Raw genomic sequence first — 20,298 nt, 5'->3', positions numbered from 1 at the left:
CCTTCTACTGCAGCCCTGGTGCAAAACAGCTGAGGCGCGGCAATCCGCTCTGCTGCGCCTATCAGCTGGGCTTCAGAAAATGGAATATAGGTCGGTATAGTGCAGGGATGAGTGGGAGGGCCCAGCTGATCGTCAGAGCAAACTGGTTCACTCCCAGCTGATTGTCAGAGCTACCGGTTCACCTGAACCAGTCTGAACTGGTAGAATCCCACCCCCGCATATACCCACCAACACTGGCATGACAAGCTATTGTATATAAAGAGTATATATGTGTATACTTTTTTGTAAAAAGTAAACCGTATATAAACAGTGAACAAACATCACATTCACTCGCACTGATGAGGTTACCTAGTTGATTAATGAAATATCTGCAAGCAAACAGCCAAGTTCAGAGAACACCAAGTACTCCAAAGTTCAACCCTTCATATTTTTCTTCTCTTGGTGCTGGCTCAATTTGTGGATTTGCATGATGAATATTTCTGGAGAATGTGAAAGCTTGCACAGTCTTTTGAATTATCTTAGTTAGTCCATCTCAAGTTCTCTACAATGTGTGTCTAAGCCTGTTTTTCTCCACTTTGATGACTCAAGCTTCTAAAGAACAAGTTTCCACTAAAAAAACAAGTCATATGCATATTGCTTTCCGAAAACACTGCATGGGGGATTCGCATGTGCTAATTAACACTGTGGAAAAAGTGTTAAAAGTGTTCAAATGCAATAAGATTTTGACAAACATTTCAAAGCATTTGTAAAGTGTGTTTACATTTTTTTAAAAACTAAAAGGATGCACACATCTGTCTATTCCTTTAGTTACAGACAAAATCAGAAAGATTAGATTTTTCTGCTTATATTGCTTAACAAGTGGGAAATGATCCAAATATGTGTGACCTCGTCAGTAAAACTGTTTAAAAATGACATATATGTGGCCTCTGTACAGTTAAAATCCTAATAAGCACCCATAATATTGGAAGGGTAAAATTTATGTCAGGTGCTAAAGGAAAAACCAATTGCTATAGTACAGCAGAATCCCAAAAGGAAAACTTTACTAAGATCAAGGATCCACTGTCCTGTGACTACTTATTTTACAAAAAATTTTGCATGCCAAACTGCAGCAACCCACCCCTGTTTTGCACTATTAACTAAGTTTGGATACTCAGATACATCACTTTTTATAATACTGTTTCTAATTTTATTGTACATGCTCTTATTTAACTTTAGATCTTATTATGTTCATTGTTTTTCTTGTTTTTATCTACAGATGTGTGTAACAATTCTATTATTGGATATTTTATTGTATCCGGCTTTATGGCTGTAGCAAATAATTTGATTTCATTTGATCTGATCTCATTTGATTACAACAATGCTGAAACCTCAGCAGACTCAAAAAGTGCCTCATATCTCTAAATTGCCTTTAACATTTCCCCTCCCCCCACCCAAAGTAAAGGCATCTGTTTATACTCAGCTGTTCAAATCAATTAAGACATTGAATATTGTTTTATGACTTCTGAATTTCACAAATAGAGCCACACATTTAAGCCTATTTTTCTGATTCAACAAATACCCTTTTCAAAGAAAATTCGTGAAAATAAACAAGTTCAAAAAGATGAGAAGTAACTATAAGCTGATGTTTTTCTATACAGAATTTATACTAGAAAACAATTATGTGTACACACACACACACACACACACACACACACACACACATTCCTGCTACCTGTTCGGGACGTGCGATTTTATTACTTTATATACAACCCAAACTCAATATCAAATATTAATAACCCCATTTAGAGCCAATATGTGGAATTAGAATTGGTGCTTTCTGAAAAAAGAAATTATTGAATTACGAATTATTGAATTACTGGTTATTGAATGTCATCCATTTAGAATTGTTTCAATATTAGCTAAAATAATTGAACTCTCTGCAATGAATTTAAAGCAAGTTAATGTGTAGTAAGCTGAGGCATAGTAGGTAAGATATAGGTTTTTTCTGGCAAAGTTTTAGATAGATGATAGATAGATAGATAGATAGATAGATAGATAGATAGATAGATAGATAGATGATAGATAGATGACAGATAGATAGATAGATAGATAGATAGATAGATAGATAGATAGATAGATAGATAGATGATAGATAGATATAGATAGATAGATATAGATATGTAAATGTAGATAGATAGATAGATAGATAGATAGATAGATAGATAGAGATAGATAGATAGATAGATAGATAGATAGATAGATAGATAGATAGATAGATAGATAGATAGATGATAGATATCAATAGATAAAGATATTTTCTTATAGTGCATTTCTATAGGAAGTTGAGGACACTTTATTGTTAGAGTATGCTCCCAGGTGATTAAATCTACTACAGCCTTAAAAGAAAATTCTGTGCACCAGCCTCTAGAATCAGAGCTGAAAGTACTTATTCTGTTGCCTTCACAAGAACTAAAAACCAAGATTCAGGAAGAGTCTTTTATTAAGACATAAGAAATTCTTGAGCTGCAGATAATCCCTTCTATATATTATTCAGTACATTTAAAAAACAACCAGGGTGATACAAAGGAAATGCTTCCTTTCTCATTTTGCCATGTGCTCCTGGATTGGATAATAGGAGGATTGTCTTGCAAGGAAATGAATGGAATGGCATTACTTTCTTTTTTAACTGAGGCAAATCATCCAAACAGGAGCAAGCTACAGATGAAAAGACAGACTGTAAGATCCAGGACATTTCACTTCACTAAAAGTCATCCCACATCACAATATGTTACAAAAGCAGAGAGAATTGGTGTCTATTATGATTGGATATGATGCAGTCTATGTTTAGAATAGCCACCGTGAACAATGAGAAATAAAATAACAAAAACCTTACTTTCTCACCCTTTTCTACTTGTACTTTGAGTTTTCTCATTTTTTTTTACTGTAGCTGGAGGGGGGGGGGGTTCTTTCTTGTATGTGTAATCTTCTTAGTCTAGTTAAAAATGTATTTTCAGGACCAAAATACCATTCTGATGTTGACATGGCAGAGACTGAAGTAGTTAAAATTGTAGAATCTTACAATGTTGAAATACAAAAATTTGCTTTAAATGGGAGCAATGTTTTTCCAAAAGTTGGCACATTTAATATAATGTCTAGTATGATCCTCTAAGGGCAAAATATCATTACTGTTATATATGCATAAGGGACCTCTGATTCTGTTGTTCATCTCTAACTCTACATGAAGCTTTTGTGGTCTTCTTTCTTGAATTTATGAGTTTACAAAAACATTAGTTCTTTGATTAATATATGGTCTGCTCCATACAATGCATGGTATTATGTCATACATTGGGTGCATAAAGACTGAAAGACCATCAAAACAACCCAATGCACATAATTTGTCATGTTCTACATGACAGTACTGCCTGGCATCTTTTATCTGCACAGATGAGGTATCCTCCCATATATCTCAGTCTGGGCCTTTCTGTGGATACTGTTATCAATAGTTTGAATGTATATCATTTATGATCTTTGTTTGTGAGGCATAAATGCCAGAACTCTCATAGTGCTCTAGCTCATATTGTACTGCCAGTCATAAATCTGTTGACTATCACAACATTCATTCGCCTACACTTTTGCATAGTCATCAGGAACTAAACCACTAACAACAAAATAGAAAGTAGTAGTCAATAAACTGATATAGTATAGTTTTGCATTGCAAGGGTGGCACTTAAATTATATTCACAAAAGATAAGTCCTATTGAATAGGGCCTACTTCTGAATCATTTACATTTTTGATCAATTCCCCTTATCAAGCAAGATATGAACCCTGTACAAGAGTTATTTAAATTATTTAATTCAGTACATGTCTAGAGATACATTTGCACTGAATATCTCATATATCCATCTATTCTATCCTATCCTATCTATCTATCTATCTATCTATCTATCTATCTATCTATCTATCATCTATCTATCTATATATATATCACAAATGTCTGTCAGAATACAGCCTTTGCCCATAGAAATGTAGATGCAGAGATTCGTGGCCAGAAACCATGCTCTTCAAAACTCCTATAGAAACTCCCTGTCTTGACCAAGTCCCTAAATGTTAGCAAAAGGGCTTCACAATCTGTGCAAAGTTGAAGCTTGGAGTTACTCAATGGCTTTTCATTGAGCATATAGATGCATAAATTAAATAATACTTGAATCTGACCATCAACAGTTCCCAAATACATCACTTCTTGGGATTAACATACAGTAGTTTTGGAAATGTCATGCTGATCTAGTCAAAGGCTTAACTTCAAATATGCATTTAACAGCTGTGAAATTCCTATTTGTTTTGCAGTTCCTTTCTTTCGGTATCTGCATAGCCTCTCCCTGCTTCAACCAGTTGATTACAAATTCAAATTTTACACACACAGACACTGAACATGTACATGGCTGTGTACTGTATATGCATATAAACACATAAACAGGCTTGCTATATGTGCTCCCTTAGGTATAAAATATAGACCAAAACATAAAAAGTTGGGCTAACAGCTGAGCAAGGTGGCTTTTTTCCTGCAGAGGTATTTCATGCTGCAAAGGTGATGTGATTCATTTTACTGAAGCAAACAGGCAATGCAATTTGCTTCTGCAAGGTCCTTTTATTGGTGTTCAACCTATTTAGCACTTAGGGAATCTTGAAGATGCTTTGGAGTGTAAAATGCATTGGCAGAAGGTTCTGCTTAGGTATAGTGCCTAAGCGGAAGACTCTTCCAGTTGTTATATATGTCAGACAAGAGGAAAGTGAAGTGAAGCAATGAGGCTGCTTCACTTTGCTTGTTCTTAGAAGCTAAAGGATTCTATGGACTACATGTTTACACTATCAAGTTTTAGGGAATGCTTCATTTCACACTATATAAAAAAAAACTCAAAGACATCTTTCAAAGCTTTGCACAGTCCTGCTCACTGCAACATTCTTATTCTTACTTTCTATGTATGATCATCTGCTCTCAACTCCTTCCCTTCCCCCCTAACTCTTTTGCCACAAATATCAGAAAGCCCCAAAGGCAAATGTTTGACTTGGTGAGATCAGAGAATTGATCCAACCATCTCCAGTTTTCCAAAGAACTGATGGGCATTCTAGGAGGGTTCAGAAATTCATCGGTGAGTTGTCATACAACCATTCATTCTGCTACTAATACAAAAGTTACCTTGGATCCATGTGAGAGATAGTGCCAGCCAAAGACCTTTTCATGCACAGAGCAGAAAACTAAATCTAATAAGGATTGACAGTTGAATAAGTCTTCAAAACCAGTAAGGGAAATGTCTCCTACAATATCTGAAGAAAGCAGGAAAGTTTGGACCTTAAACCTTGGGAGATACAGAACATGCTGCAGAGCCTCAAATTCATACTTGCAATCTAATATTCACCTCCTGGGGCTATCTAGAGACTGTCTAGAGGAGCACAATGGCTCACATGGTTAGGACGCTGGGCTGATAATTGGCAGGCCCATGTTTGAACCCCAGTTGAAGCATGATGGGATGAGCCACTGTCACTCGCTCCAGCTCCTTCTAACCCAACAGTTTGAAACTGGGTGACCACAAATAGATAGATGGGTGCCACTTCAGTGGGCAATGTAAAGGGACATGAAAGGAGCCCCCAATTGGGTGTCCTTGGGCAACAGTGATGTCACTCATTCATTATCTCAAACTGAAAGTGCTTTGATGATCCCAACACGAATGTAGCAGTGCTAAAGGTTACCACATTTTACAGCAAGGTGGGGCCAGCCAGCCCTTCAAGGAAGTGAAAAGTGTTTATTATATGCCTGCATCAAAAAGATAAACTCATGGTGCAGTACTTGTTAACTCATATGGACATGGTGCAGTACTTGTTAACTCATATGGACAATTCCATAGTGCAGTATTAGTTATATCATGTGGTTGTGTGCTACAATAACTCCCTTTGAGATGGAATTAATTTCATATATTTATTTTGGAACGGTCTATTTGATTTTACAGGTGTTTCTGTTCTTTTGATTTCTGTATCAATGGTTTAGCTAGGAATTGTTTGCAGTTCTGCAGCTACTACCAAAGCTTAAAATCTCTAGTCTTATGAAATTTGACATAGCTTGACATAACATTGATTTCTTGCTGTTATCCACTACTTATTTACCAATGAACTTTATTAATAGCTATATTAATAACTGCTGTGGAATTTTCTCTCTCCCTACTTCTCAGTTTTGACTGATCCTAATCCTGTTAGCTTTCAAGTTAGCTTTGGATACCTAGATATTCCTGCAGACACTGGGGCAGTGGTGGGCTTATCCTGCAAAGAAGCAAATGTATGGATATGTATCCATTCCATTATTGCTGCTTAGGGTTTTTTTGTTCTATTTTATTTTATTTTACCTGCATTTTTGGGCAGTTACTTAAATATTGCAATAGCAATAGCACTTAGATTTATATACCGCTTTAGAGTGATTTACAGCCCTCTCTAAACGGTTTACAGAGTCAGCATATTGTGCTGAGTCCTCATTTTACCCACCTCGGAAGGATGGAAGGCTGAGTCAATCTTGAGCCTGGTGAGATTGGATCTGCCAAATTGCAGGCAGCCGGAAGGCCGCAGTACAGCCTTCTAACCACTGCATCATTGCAGCTCTTTGAGACTCTTGACCATGCTATTTTTTGGACTGACTCTGGATTGAGCTGTAGAAATGTAATATAGTGATTTTTTACTTACAAAGCTATTTTTTGAGGATAGCAATGAGGTTATCATTCCACAGATGTATGTATGTATGTATGTATGTATGTATGTATGTATGTATGTATCTATGTATCTATGTATCTATGTATCTATGTATCTATGTATGTATCTATGTATGTATTGTATGTATGTATGTATCTATCTATCTATCTATCTATCATCTATCTATCTATCTATCTATCTATGTAAAATGTTTTATTTATTCAATTCGAACTGCCAAATTGCAGGCAGCCAGCAGTCAGCAGAAGTAGCCTGCAGTACTGCACTGTAACCACTGCGCCACCACAGCTCATAAATAATGAATTGAGGTTGAGTTATATTAAACAGGAAGACCATAAAGATCATTTACAAAGCAGAGCTTTCTTCCCATTCTTGTTTTTGGTCTAAGTCAGTGGTTCTTAATGCTATATTTGTAAGGGACAGAGCGAATTTCTGAGGGAGCTGTTCAGACATCTGGCAGGTCATCTGCCATAATTGTCAAATCTCATTCTTTGTGCTAATTTCCGCAGCAATAAGTATTGAAAATTATCACATTTATCATTAATATATTTCAGCTAATAGTGGTAAATGAAACTAAGAGATAAATGAGGTTCAAAAGGGGGGCATGAGCAAAAAAAAAACAGATTGAGAACATCTGATCTAGGTGACAAAACCATTTCTTTGATGCTCAGAGATGAAAGGCAACTGTGATAAATAACCTACTGTCACCAGCTCCCAGAATATATGCCATTGTGAAAACCACTGCTGCTTAATAAAGAAGCTACATAAGCACAGCCAATAGCAAATACTGCTTTTGCACAATGTGCTAAGGTTCACTTAGTGTTAACCACAGGTGAGGTATTTATCTGTTACAAACATTGCCAGATTACAGCTAACTTCAGTTGGCTGCAGTTTTACCAGCAATTCTTCTTTTCAGCTGGTCCCTCAACCACCATTCTGTTGGCTGACCAACTACAACTTTGTTTTCTTAAAGAAACACAAGGCAGTTGATGGAACACCTGAGGTCACAGGCGTTAGGAGCATAATGAGGCAAGGCTGTTGCCCTCTTATCCTTGCACTCGTTCCTGGAAGAATACTGTAAAACAAATGGGAGCAGCAGAGATTTGCTTTGTTATCATCATTCTTGTCACCTGATTTTATGCCATGGGAATTAAAGGGAGAATTTAGCTATTAACGAATTATGCATCCAGGTTTGAATGACATCCACCCTGTGGTTTAGGTAAAGTAATCCAAACCGAACCATGGTTACAGATTGCAGTTAAGGTAGTAACAAAATCACCATCAGGACCCTGGTCTAGCTACAGATGACACATGAAGCCAGATTACAATATAGTTTAGTGAGTTGTCGGAATATGGCCACAGGTTTACTAACATCAGTAGTGGGGTGGATTCTGCAGGCATTTTATAGAAGTTCAGATACCAGGCCTTTTCATCTCTCAGGTCTCTCTGCCTCTGGCTGTGACAAACAGATTGTAGCTGGGTAAGTCTGTAGTATTGTGCTGTGAAAAAGAACAGAAGCTTTGGGAGAGTAGAGTTAACAGCTTCCAGAAGAATGGATATCTTCTATTAGTTGCAATTGCTGCTCTTTCTCATGTAGATTTCCTCGTTCTCTGTCTGGCAGAAAATTGGCAGCTGCCTATTAAGTGACAAGAAAAATCAAAGAAGTGTTAAGCTGTTACAGACAGTGGCTCTAAATGAAAGCTCACCCACTGATGGACTAAGAGCAGATTTTTTTATCTAGATGCCTCTCCATTTCGCATGTCCCAACCAAGTTCCCCATTCTTCCAGCGGCCCTCCACCTGAGGCCTACATTTAAGGATTAGCCTGCCTTAAGAGACAATAGAGTAATAAAGTCAATACTCTTAGTCACTTGACAGTGAGATGAGCAGCATATAGAATTAATAAATATTTTTTTAAAAAAAAACTTACCCAAGGCATATGGACCAGCATTCCACCACTATTCGTTTTGTTCCACATACTTTTGTTCTGGCCCTACAAATTAAAACAAATCATGAATAAGTGTTCTAGTTGTTCTGTTTTATTATCAGAGAGGTTGGCGCTTACTAGCCAGTGTTCCCTCACTACTTTTAGAGGTGCACAGAGAAAGCTTACCTAATATTGGGGACTTATTATTAAGCCATATCCATACTCCCCATGCTGCTATGTGGATGGGGAATTGCTACTTTTGGAATAAGGGGCAGTTGCTAAGCTAACACTTTCTTCCTCAGTGACATAATGATACAGTCCATGACTATACAGATAGCTCAGTTTTTCTGACTTACCCTTTTGGGGCATGCTTCAGTGCTGTCCATTTGCATCAGTGGAGTTAGAATTCCAGTTGGTTGTAAGTGTTTGGAGCCATGAAGAAAGTACCTGAAAAAATTCTGAGGTTCTCTGGTTAAGACTTTGATGTCTCTGATGATGCTCCATGATTGGTTGACAATTTATGGCCAAGCTACATACAGTATTTGTCCTCAACTGTCAAAATATTTGCAAACCTGCCTTTGATTGGGAAACATTTAAGGCAGGAAGTTTGTCAGAACATTTAGGCAAATGTCATTTCCACCCTCTTTCAGATCTTTGTACTACACACAAGATGAGCAGCTGGGCATGTGAGAATGTGTGCATGTGTCTGTTTCAATGTTTTCATCCATACCATATACCTTTATTAGTCATTATTCCAAAGCAGAACTATAGAATTCCCCCTGTATCATGCTGCTTCAGTAATACAGTTCCCATCCTAACCATTTTTGGATTCTTGTGCTGCTGCAAAATAACAGGACATCTACTGCCTCAATAGTAATGCCTCACAAATGTATGGAATTTAGAGTAGTTCTATAGATTCACACCGAGTTTATGGGGATGCGATTGTTCTTTTGCACATATGGATAAATAGAATATGTTCCTGTCTAAGCATCGATTGAAATGTAATACAATTCTAATACAATGTACAGTCATTCTGCTTTTTAGCCTCTTGTGGTTTAGGTTTTTTGTTTTAGGTCATGAGATGTTTCAGAGGAAATCTCCACAGCCTGTGACCCAACAAGTTAAATACAACCTCCAGCCTTTTCTTTTAGCACAACAGTATGTGATAAATATCCTGATTTTACTGCTTGGTTGGAACTGGGAATTGTCAAGCATCTGACAAGCCACAACACATGCCTGGGGAGTTGTGTTCAGTTTGGCTGGTTGTGGTTATGCAAGGCTGATTTAATATATTTCTTCCCTTTTGGAAGAAGCATAGTAATACAATTAAAAAACCCATTTTTTAGTATATGGAAATATTGACCTCACAAGCAATGCTAAAAGATATATTTTCCCTGGAAATGAGATCATGCATACATATAGATACATTTCACAATGTTCCCTAATGCATTAATTTATACATTATTTTTGTTTCCGTACATTGATGTATACACTAATATAGTCCTTCATAGCCTGGGTATTCAGACAGTAATGGAGAGAGATTGTAAGGGCAGACAATGCATTTGATCTATTTCTTCAAACAAAATAATAGCATGAAAAACTGGGGAGAAGATGGAATCTAATGCAAATGACAAGACAATGTAAAAGCCACATGGAAAGATAATAATTCAAATATTTTTGCTACTGCATCTACATAAATATGCTCTATCATGCAAATTGACATTACCAGAATTTAATGAACGGTTGAATGCGAACATTCTGTATGCTCAGCAGTTATCTCCACACCTAAGTATCTGTCTTGTGGACAAAGAGAAAATATGAACTACCAATAGAAGATAATATTTGTAACTCAGAGTTGGACTGTGGGGTACTTGGTGCTCTCTGAGCTTGGTGGTTTTCTTGCAGACAATTCATTCAATACAGTAAAGATGTTACCTAAAATGAAATGTTTGCAAGAACAGCAACGAATTCAGAGACCCCCAAGAATCCCAGAGCATGAACTGTAGGATTGGTTCTCTGTTTAGGGCAGGGGTGTCCAAACTTGGCAACTTTAAGACTTGTGGACTTCAACTCCCACAATTCCCCAGCCAGCTCTGCTGGCTGGGGAATTCTGGGAGTTGAAGTCCACAAGTCTTAAAGTTGCCAAGTTTGGACACCCCTGGTTTAGGGAGAGATGCCTGGGATGGTCAGTGCTATATCTTTATGTAGATTTAGATAAAAATCCCTGGGCCAAAAGGCAGGTTTTAGGTTCTGTCTCCTATTATAATAAACATTAAAGGTAAAGGTTCCCCTTGCACATATGTGCTAGTCATTCCCAACTTTAGGGGGCAGTGCTCAACTCTGTTTCAAAGCTGACGAGCCAGCACTGTCCAAAGACATTCTTTGTTGTCATATGGCCGGCATGACTAAAGGCGCATCGAACGCTGTTACCTTCCCATCAAAGGTGGCCCCTATTTTTCTACTTTCATTTTTACATGCTTTTGAACTGCTAGACTGGCAAAAGCTGGGACAAGTGATGGGAGCTCACTCTGTTCCGCGGCACTAGGGATTTGAACTGCTGACCTTTCTGATCAAGAAGCTCAGTGTCTTAGCCACTGAGCCACCACATCCCTTTAATAAACATTAGGTCTGCCTCAATTCCAATGGCAATACTTCCACAAGTAAAGACTCTTATCTGTAAATAAACAGATTTTCCTATATATGTTAGACATATCCATGACAGAACCTAGATAAAATGGAGTGTGTGGGAAGAAACGGTCCTGTCAGCCTCTGCTTCGCTACTTGATTTCGGCTGCCATAGAAACGGGGAAGGGGGCATGGTATTTGGGATGGGAATAATTGGTACAGGAGTGATAGTTAAAAAGGGAGTTTTGTTCTCACCATCTTCTGCGCATATTGATGGCTGATGTTTAGAGTTGATCAAGGCCAACCGTCCTGCCTACCAACTTGATGATGCTTCTTGGAGATGCACCTACATGACCCCTAAGGGATTTGCAGATTGGGCAATGGGGTGGGGGCTGTTGGGTGGAGGGGGTTGGGCAAATGTTTGATATGTATGATTTTGCGCATTTCTGCCTCAAACCTTGCTTTACTTCGCTGCTATCTTTTCATAACCAGTAAAAGTACTCTTAACTCTACAGTGGAGTTAAGTGGTTTCTTTCTTGGTTGCTGAAGGGGGCATGCCTGACAGGTCCTGAGCTTAAACCAGTTAAAACTCTGCATGTGAAAGTGAGCATCTTGAATTTGACTCAGAAAGCAACTAGTAATCTGTATGGCTGTGCCAACACTGGGATGGCTCTGAGAGGTGTTATTCACCAATTATGCCACCGCTTTCTGAGTCAGCTACAATTTCTGTGTCATTTTCCAGTGCCACTTTATGAAGAGCACATTGCAATAATCCAACCTTGATTGTGTCTCTCCTCCACGAAAGGTCACAACTGATTTACTAGCTCAGTCGGATAACAGGCTAACTTGCCATTGATTTTGCATGGTTGTCTATGTCAAAGGTAGAGCCAAGGATGATTCTTTGTCAATGAATTTGTGCCTGAAAAGCGAATGCAGCCTCATCAAAGATAAATTACCAAATGAAATGTTCGAGTGCAGAGAATCTAAACAATTCTCTCTTGTCTGAATTCAACATCACTGTATTCTCCCCCTATCTTTAGTCAGAGCCTAAATGTAACTGGAGGTTTTTAAAATGTCTAAAATGTCCTCGCAGCATTCCTCTTTACTGAAGGTCAGAACTATGTATTTTAACTTGCTTGCTTATACTATTTAAGCTTATTTGCTTATTGGCTGAGATGGAGAACAGTATTCCGTCATCTACGTTGAAATAAAATTTGGCTTTTACAGACCAGTTTCTATAAGTGGAATTGGGGTGGATAGTGAGGAAATACTGTAATATCCTTCTTCTCAGCAGCTAGTGTAAAGACCCCAAGCTAACCTTGGTTGTTTAATATTTCTATAAGTTCCTTTAAATAATACGAGACATGGTGATATTAAAAGAAGCTCCGATAGTTTGAAAACAAAAACCACCTTGATTTTGGGTTACAAGCAACAGATTTTGCTCTACACAAAATCTGGCTTCAAATATCATGTTAATCTATCATTTGTTTGTCCATAGTTTATTAAATAAATCACAATGGCTGAATTCAACAATAAACAAATTCACTGGCACTGAATTCATTTGATACGCTAAAACCAAAACCAAATAAACCACATTAAGACTTAGCATGATGTATTAATCCAGCGATATTCTGCTTTCTTGAGTCAGAATCATTGATAGAAAACACAGCTTCTGGGATGTCTGCAGGTATCTTTTTAGTCTTTGTTCCTGTGGAGTTCCAGAATTAAAATAATCACAGAACCTCAGACAGAAGGACACCATGACTCTAGATACATTCTGCAAGTTTTTTTAAAAAAGGACCTAATCCTCCATCTGCATTATAGATCAAACATTATTCCTTTTGTTAAAATGGAAAATGATTAAAATGTAGCGGTAATGTAAATATCTTCATTAAAGAGAAAGTACTATGGTTTAGAGCATAATTACTGGACTCTTCAAAAGTGTTGCAAGTAGGAATTATCTATATTCTTAAATTGAGCCATCTTGCAATGAACTGCTCTGTAAGAATGTGACTGTGATATATTAGGTACTTGAAGCATACCAGGTACAGATTCTAAAACTAAAATAATAAATAATCTAATATAGCATTCAAAGAAACTATAGCTGTGCTATAAATACAGCAAGCCTCAGTCTTACCTCTACCTAAAGATTATTTCCTAACAGCAGAGGAATGGCAGAAGTTAATTATTACCATAATGATGGATTGTATTATTATAAGGCCCATAAGCTGGAAAGTGGTCTAAAATATGAAATATGACTTCTTCCTATACTTTCTCTTACTATCAGCTTTGTTACATTACTATATAAATTACTAACATATCCTAACACAGGAATTTCTTATAAATACAATTTCAACAGAAAATTCTAAGGTGCTTACCCATGAATTCCAATATTTTATAGCCTGTATTAAAATGATCATATCAAGATTACGACGCAAGCCAAGTCATCTTTTTCTTTTGCTAAATTGGAGGTAGCACTAATAAACCACTGAAAATAGAATGGCATTTTCCCTTTCCTCTGGAAAGATTCTGATATTAAAGTTTTAATTCAGATGTTATAGAGATGTCATATTGCACCATTTCTTTATGGCAGGGCAATTTCAAAAGGAATTATTTTTTAATACAAAATTAACTACAGTCTCCTCAGCAAATTGGCATGGTTAATTAACTTGCATTTCAGAGATGACTAATTCTTGAATGTTTTCTTATATTATGTAAAAAAAAGGCACTGAGATTTCTTTCACACTTTTGTGTGAAGTCAGCATTTTGGGTACGAGAATATTGGACTTGCAAAACAAGCATTCAGACCTTACATTACAAGCCACTGAAATGAAAATCACTTTATAAGGGCAATTTCTGTATTAATTTATCTGGGGAGCCCTCTTGGCTGCAAAAAAGGTTCCTTCTAAATGAGCACTCATAATGCTTTACATCTTCATTTGTGAAAATGCCTGCATTTGTATAAAATTCACTGAACTATAATTCAAGGGGGGAAAAAACCACTTGTACTATTTCTATCTTGCATTATGCCAACTTTAGATTGTACTCCACCCCCTTGCTTTCTGAAAAGCTACAACATAACATAATTTTGTATTCTGTGTTATGTAAACACTTATACTCTAAGGGTAAAATGGAAATACATATGTGAGATCTGGGATCAGGATTTTCTGCTCTTGAAAAAATTGAAAATGTTTGGGGGAGACCTGTAGGAATCTCGACACATCTAGAGAATGCCAGATTGGAAAAGGTACAGGAAATCAAAACTTGTCACTTATTTCATCCAGACTGAATTTGATTAAAGAGTTATGAAAACAACCTGTACTGAGAACATTGTGAAACTGAACGCAAAAGGTAATCTAAAATTATTTGTCCAAGACTAGTCATAAATTTGGCAAACAGACAAATCATCATCTTGACCAGACATCATAATAAACTGCATTATTGTTTATCTTTTCTATCATGACTATAGACAAATGCCTCTAAATTCTGATCAGTTTCTTCTATGAATCTTCTTGCTACCGGTAGTAATCATTGGAAAGTTCATCCACTACTTAGAATATATCATTAAACCATCATTATTAAACCTTCTGTGAGAATCTGTCCCCACGTTATTTTCTTCTACATAAATACCATAGTAGTTTATTATACTATTTATTTTACATAAATACCAAAGTAGTAAAGTATATATAATAGTATGTTATATAATGGTATGCTATTATACTGTTAGTATAGTATAATAATATAGTAAGTATAATAGTATACTATAGAATAATAGTATTTTTGGCATTAATATTTCCAGTATCGTAATGAAAACAAATTTTCTGGCGTCAAATTGCATTCTTTAGTTTTTAAAGAAACTTTAGCATCATTGGGAAAGAATGGAATTGACATAGACATTGGGAGGTATTTTTATTCAAAAAAAAGAATGAAATATATTTATGGAAAATCTATGCACTTCAGTTCTGTATTGGGGCTTTAAAAATAATGATTTGTTTATTTCACTTTTAACTTTGTAGAATTCTGCAACTTTTACCCATTTAATAAGAAATGAAACATGAGGTTATTCAATCTTGCTGAAGTAAAATACAGTAATAAAAGATACATGGGTATTTTTTTTCCACTGTAAATGTAGGATTACAATTTATTTTCAGATTCAATAGTTTAGGATTAAAAACGTGGAGAATAAGAAACAGTGGCTGTCATTTTACATCATAAACTCTAATTTGTTGTGGTTATTTTTTGATAAATACAAATTCGTTCCATATATTATCTAAGGATAAAATTCATTACTATTTTGTAAAACAAACAAACAAAACCTAAAATCACAACCACTTTTTTGCTTCATATGAAAATATCCCAAGAAAGAATTTTAAAACAAAACCAAAGCTGAAATTTCAAAGTTGTCTTATATTCATGCTAAAATGAAAAGCTTTGAAACAACGAATGAATTTTATGTAAAGATAAGTTTGTGATTTGTTGTACAGAGCCAAACAAAGAAGATTTAGGATTCAATTCTAGAATATACTAAATTCCTTTTGAATTGTTTTTTTAAAAAAAAAGAGAAACAGCTTTACAAAGTGGGGAAGGGGAGGTTTAAACCTCTCTGTTTTTAAGTATTCTTGGTTAGCAGCTCTCAGTTGTTTACAACAGCATAAAGAAAAAAAGAGAATTTGTATACGGTCTATATATGTGTGATTTGTTTTTGGTTCAAACTTGTGAACAAATAACATTATTATAAATGCCATATTTATCTAATGTGGTCAAAGAGTTGGAAGTTCACTCTTGGAAGTTCAAATACAAATCCATCCAGTCACTTGTTACAGTTCACACATATTGTTGAACTGTAGCTTGTTTCGATTATGGTTTCGTAATAAGGTAGTTTGATAATCATTAAGCTATAAATCATGATTTAAAAGCCACAAGGACTGGCTCTTACAACTTGTTAAGCCCAAAAGAAAGCCACCTGCATTATGATTTAACATGATCTATGATTCGAGTGAAGGTATTTAAAATCAAGTATGTATTTTGTAGCCATTGCTTCTTAAAATGTAAATTACTTGTAGTGGTCATCCTGAAAATAAAAGGTAGATAAATATTTGGAAGGGCATTCTACACAAAAGCTCAATGCAATTAAATCAAGTGCTTTACCCACCTTCAGTATGCACAGCAGATACATATGTCCAGTTGTAACGTTTGACAATGTCAAGCATGGCTCTAGCTTGCAGAATATCAGATGGAACTACCCTCAAGAAATATTTGAACAGAGTTTTGTCACTCAGGTCAATACTGGTTGCAGAATAAGCAATCTGAGGGATATCAAAAAGTTGAAGCAGATTTTGCACTTGGATGGCTACAGAACTGGAACCTGGACCAATGACACCAGCAATGGGTTTTTTAGCCCTGATCTGGTGGTGATATAAAGGATCTGGCACGCAACGACCCAGGGCATCTTTTTCATCTCGGATAGAGATCAAAGAATCCCTTATAAATTCAATACTCTGTTCCAAGGCTACTGAAGAATGCCAGCAGGAATCTCGAATTTCACTGCCAAGAGTGATGTTGGGCAGCAGAAATGGGTCTGCGTTTATCTTATCCAAAGTGTGAAACATGGCCTCAACTCTCTGGATGCCATATTGCTCTCGGATCTCACCACACTTCCTTTCTGGTACCTTCTCAGCTGGGGGTTGGTGATGGACTGAAAAGAGGGCTCCTATAATGACATCCCCATCCATTCTGGCTACTGATCTTTGGGAGGTAGCTGCTGAAATCAAAACCTTTCTCCCAGTATTCTTGGGGAGAAAGTCCATTTCCAAGAGGATAGCAGGAAAAAAGACAAGCAGGACTCCTATCATCTTGTTGCAGGAGACCATCCAGATCCAAGTGACCAGTTTCATGGGATCTTTCTGTCTACACATGGTTAAAAGCATAAAGAAGACCACAGACTTTCTTCACTAGTTCGCTTCTTAAGAATCTCCAAGGTGATCTTAAAGCAAAAGCTTAACGGGGCAACAGAAGTCACCGTAGGCGTGAATTGTAGCCTGTTGACATGAGAAGAAAGAACAGAACACATTCATCAGCTAAAAGTATGGCACAGCCAAACACTGTAAAGGTCATTTCCTTTATAAGTATCCTTCTCCACCTGCCTGGACTACTAGTAGACACCATAATCAATGGGCTGCAAAGAGCAAGTTGTCCTTAAATACAAATCCTCCCCCAAAATAAAATATCTATCTATCTATCTATCTATCTATCTATCTATCTATCTATCTATCTATCATCTATCATCTATCATCTATCATCTATCATCTATCATCTATCATCTATCATCTATCATCTATCATCTATCATCTATCATAGATGAAGATAACAGAAAATTCATTTCAAATAATATCCTAAAAGTGATACATTCATTGGCAGATATTTGCATGATCAGTTGAATTCATTCATACTTGACAACCTGCATGTATATCATTGAGAATATATTTTAGGTACTAGGTGAAGTGGCTTTTACCTGTAAGCTGATATTTGAATGGGATTGAGGAAACGTTATAAGTTATAAAACTTCCATAGGTTGTGTAATTTTTTTTAAAGAGCAAATTGTTTACTCAAGGGTCAGAAAGCTATACCCGTTCCAAACATCACCAAAAAGAAAGAGGGAAAATCAAAGCAGAAAGAAAATGTCATTTAAAGGTCAAGCTCGAATTGTTAAATAACCAAACAAGGTACCAGCCTTTTGTGGCAAGATTATTAATCTTTGGAATTTTGAAAGGAGAATCGGTAGTTCTCTATGAGCTACAACTATGCAAGCCGTGGGAAAAACATATTAGTTACTAAGGCAACCGCAGACAAAGTCCTGATGTGCTTTTCTGGCACCTCTTGGTTTTCATGCAGACTTCGGGCAGAAGAGGTGGCAAGTGAGGCGGCTAGAGTTTAAGTAGTTTAATGCGATTTAAAAGGCGATCGGCCGGTGTTCGAGATAATTGCTACTAGGAAAGAGAGGTTTCGCTGAACTCTCCAGTCTGGGCTTCCTGTTGCATGGGCTAGGCTACTTATGAATTTCAGGACCCTGGACAGCAATTTCCGCAACCCAAATCCTAAGGAGTTCCTCCGGTCCTGGAAATGGAGATTCAAGGGCGATGCTAAGCATTTTCTGCCCGAAACTTCTTGCTTTCGCTGCTTTTTACCTTTTATCTATCAAATTCGTTCAGACAAACACACGCACGCATCTCTTTCACTAGCACCATCCCTCCTCCCGCCAATGCCTGACAACAGAATGAAATACATACAGAGAATTCCAGTTGCAGCAGCTTCTGCTTCCCATTCTTCTCGGAATGGCTTTGAATGCCTACAGAATTAAGCAGCGGCGGTAGGTTTTTCTATCGTAAGGCAGATTTCAAATTGCACCGTACTCTCTTCACATCCCCTCCCTCTTTTTCTCCCTGAAGGACAGGAAGCCCAAAGCACCACGAAGGAAAGGGGGGAATGAAAGGGGTGGAAGAAAGATACTCCGAGGAAGGGAACCAAGTCCCATTTTTTCCCTGCGCACACGCACGCTGAATACAGCCGAGGGTCTCAAATTGGTCGGGAAATCCACCCTATCTGTCATCCATCGGCACGTATAATGAAGTCTTGGGCTTGGCTCTTTTGCCTACGATCTTAAGCTCGCTCTGATTAAACTTAAGACAGACCTACCTTCACCCGAATCCAGGACGCAATTCGTTCCTTCCTTGGTCAGAACGTTTATTGCCAATTCTTCTCTTTGCCAGAACCTGGTAGAGGCAGATGGAAGGAGATGGGCTGTACGCAACTGCCCTCTTTCTTCAACGTGGTTTTACCGCATGAAGCAAGAAGAGGGGGTGGCGGGGGGGGGTTGTTGTAGCTCAGGTCATCCAAGGCTCCTCTGGTGTACAAAGATTGCCCATCCTTCCCATCGCCCTTCCCCGGATTCCCCCACTTTCCTCCAGCTCTTTTCTGATAATCAGTTCCCTATATTGTGTGTGTTTATCTCAACGGGGGAAGAGCTCAGCTTTTCAAGTACCAGCAGTTCATTGCTTCCCTGTCAAATAAGCAAGCACCAGTATATGAAAAAGAAATAAGAGGGGAAGGAGGAATTGGATTCAGAAGTGTACATATAGATCTGCCTTTCTTTTTTACTTTTTTACTTTTATTTGCAATTTAAAATTTAGCTTTTCTAATACTGGAAGTAAATATTACTCAGAGGAAGAGAAAGGGAGAGGGAGAGGGAGGGGCAAGGTATGAGAGAGAGAGACCCTGTTGAATTTTTTCAAACATTTGAATGAATGAAAATGGCATCCAAATTAAGTAAAAGGTGGATTCTTTAAAAATTATTCTGATACATATATATTGGGGGTATGTCTGGTTAAAATAATGCCAGGTTGAAAGATGGAAGAGTTTGCTATGCTGATAAAATTTGCAGCTTTAGTGTTTTCAGTTTATTATAAGGAAGTTGAAGTTAAAGTGGCATCTTGCTGGAAAGAGCAGACACCAGTCAAAGCGCCCTATTTCAAAAGAGGCACACACATTTCATGAGGCATAGAACTGTGGTACTATGTACTGTGTACTGTTTTAAAGAGGGTTATCTTCAAGGGTTTTGTTTTAACTTTTGTGATCTTACATTACCTTGTTATAATCGGGATAAATCTATTAGAATCTTCATTTAAAATCAATAGAAAATGCATGCATGTATGTCTCTTTGTGTGTGCATATGTGTGTGGGGGGTATGTAGTGTGTGTGTGTGTGTGCATGCGTGTGTGTGTGTATTTGCTGAGAAAAAAAGGAATTAGTTCTTTTCTTGCCTAAAAGGCACCCATGGAGATGTGCATTTCATAGAAGACCTTTAAAGTTTAAAATAAGCATCGTTGTTGATATTAAATAATAGGAGCCGGATTGGCTAAAATACCCACACAACATTTTATGCCTGGAAGACTTACCAACTGTCTATTTTACATCTTCATTTCAATCACTCTGTTCACCTAACATGTCCCTCTGGGTAACTGGTT

General features: G+C 37.2%; 1 protein-coding gene across 1 annotated transcript in view; it reads right to left on the bottom strand.

Annotated features, from left to right (window-relative positions):
- Positions 1-19,096, bottom strand: part of GRM1 (glutamate metabotropic receptor 1) — a 222,482-nt gene extending 203,386 nt beyond the window's left edge. Inside the window, exons 1-2 of the mRNA XM_081945642.1 lie at positions 18,971-19,096; positions 16,431-17,316 (exon numbers count right to left, since the gene is read on the bottom strand). Coding sequence (XP_081801768.1) covers positions 16,431-17,205 — 775 coding nt within the window. The 5' untranslated portion in view covers positions 17,206-17,316; positions 18,971-19,096. The remainder of the gene's footprint in view (positions 1-16,430; positions 17,317-18,970) is intronic.
- Positions 19,097-20,298: the final 1,202 nt, after the last annotated feature.

The sequence above is a fragment of the Natrix helvetica genome, assembly GCF_964273705.1.
Source record: "Natrix helvetica genome assembly, chromosome: 2".
In the NCBI taxonomy this organism is placed as follows: Eukaryota; Metazoa; Chordata; class Lepidosauria; order Squamata; family Natricidae; genus Natrix; species Natrix helvetica.
This window is presented reverse-complemented; position numbering and strand designations above follow the sequence as displayed.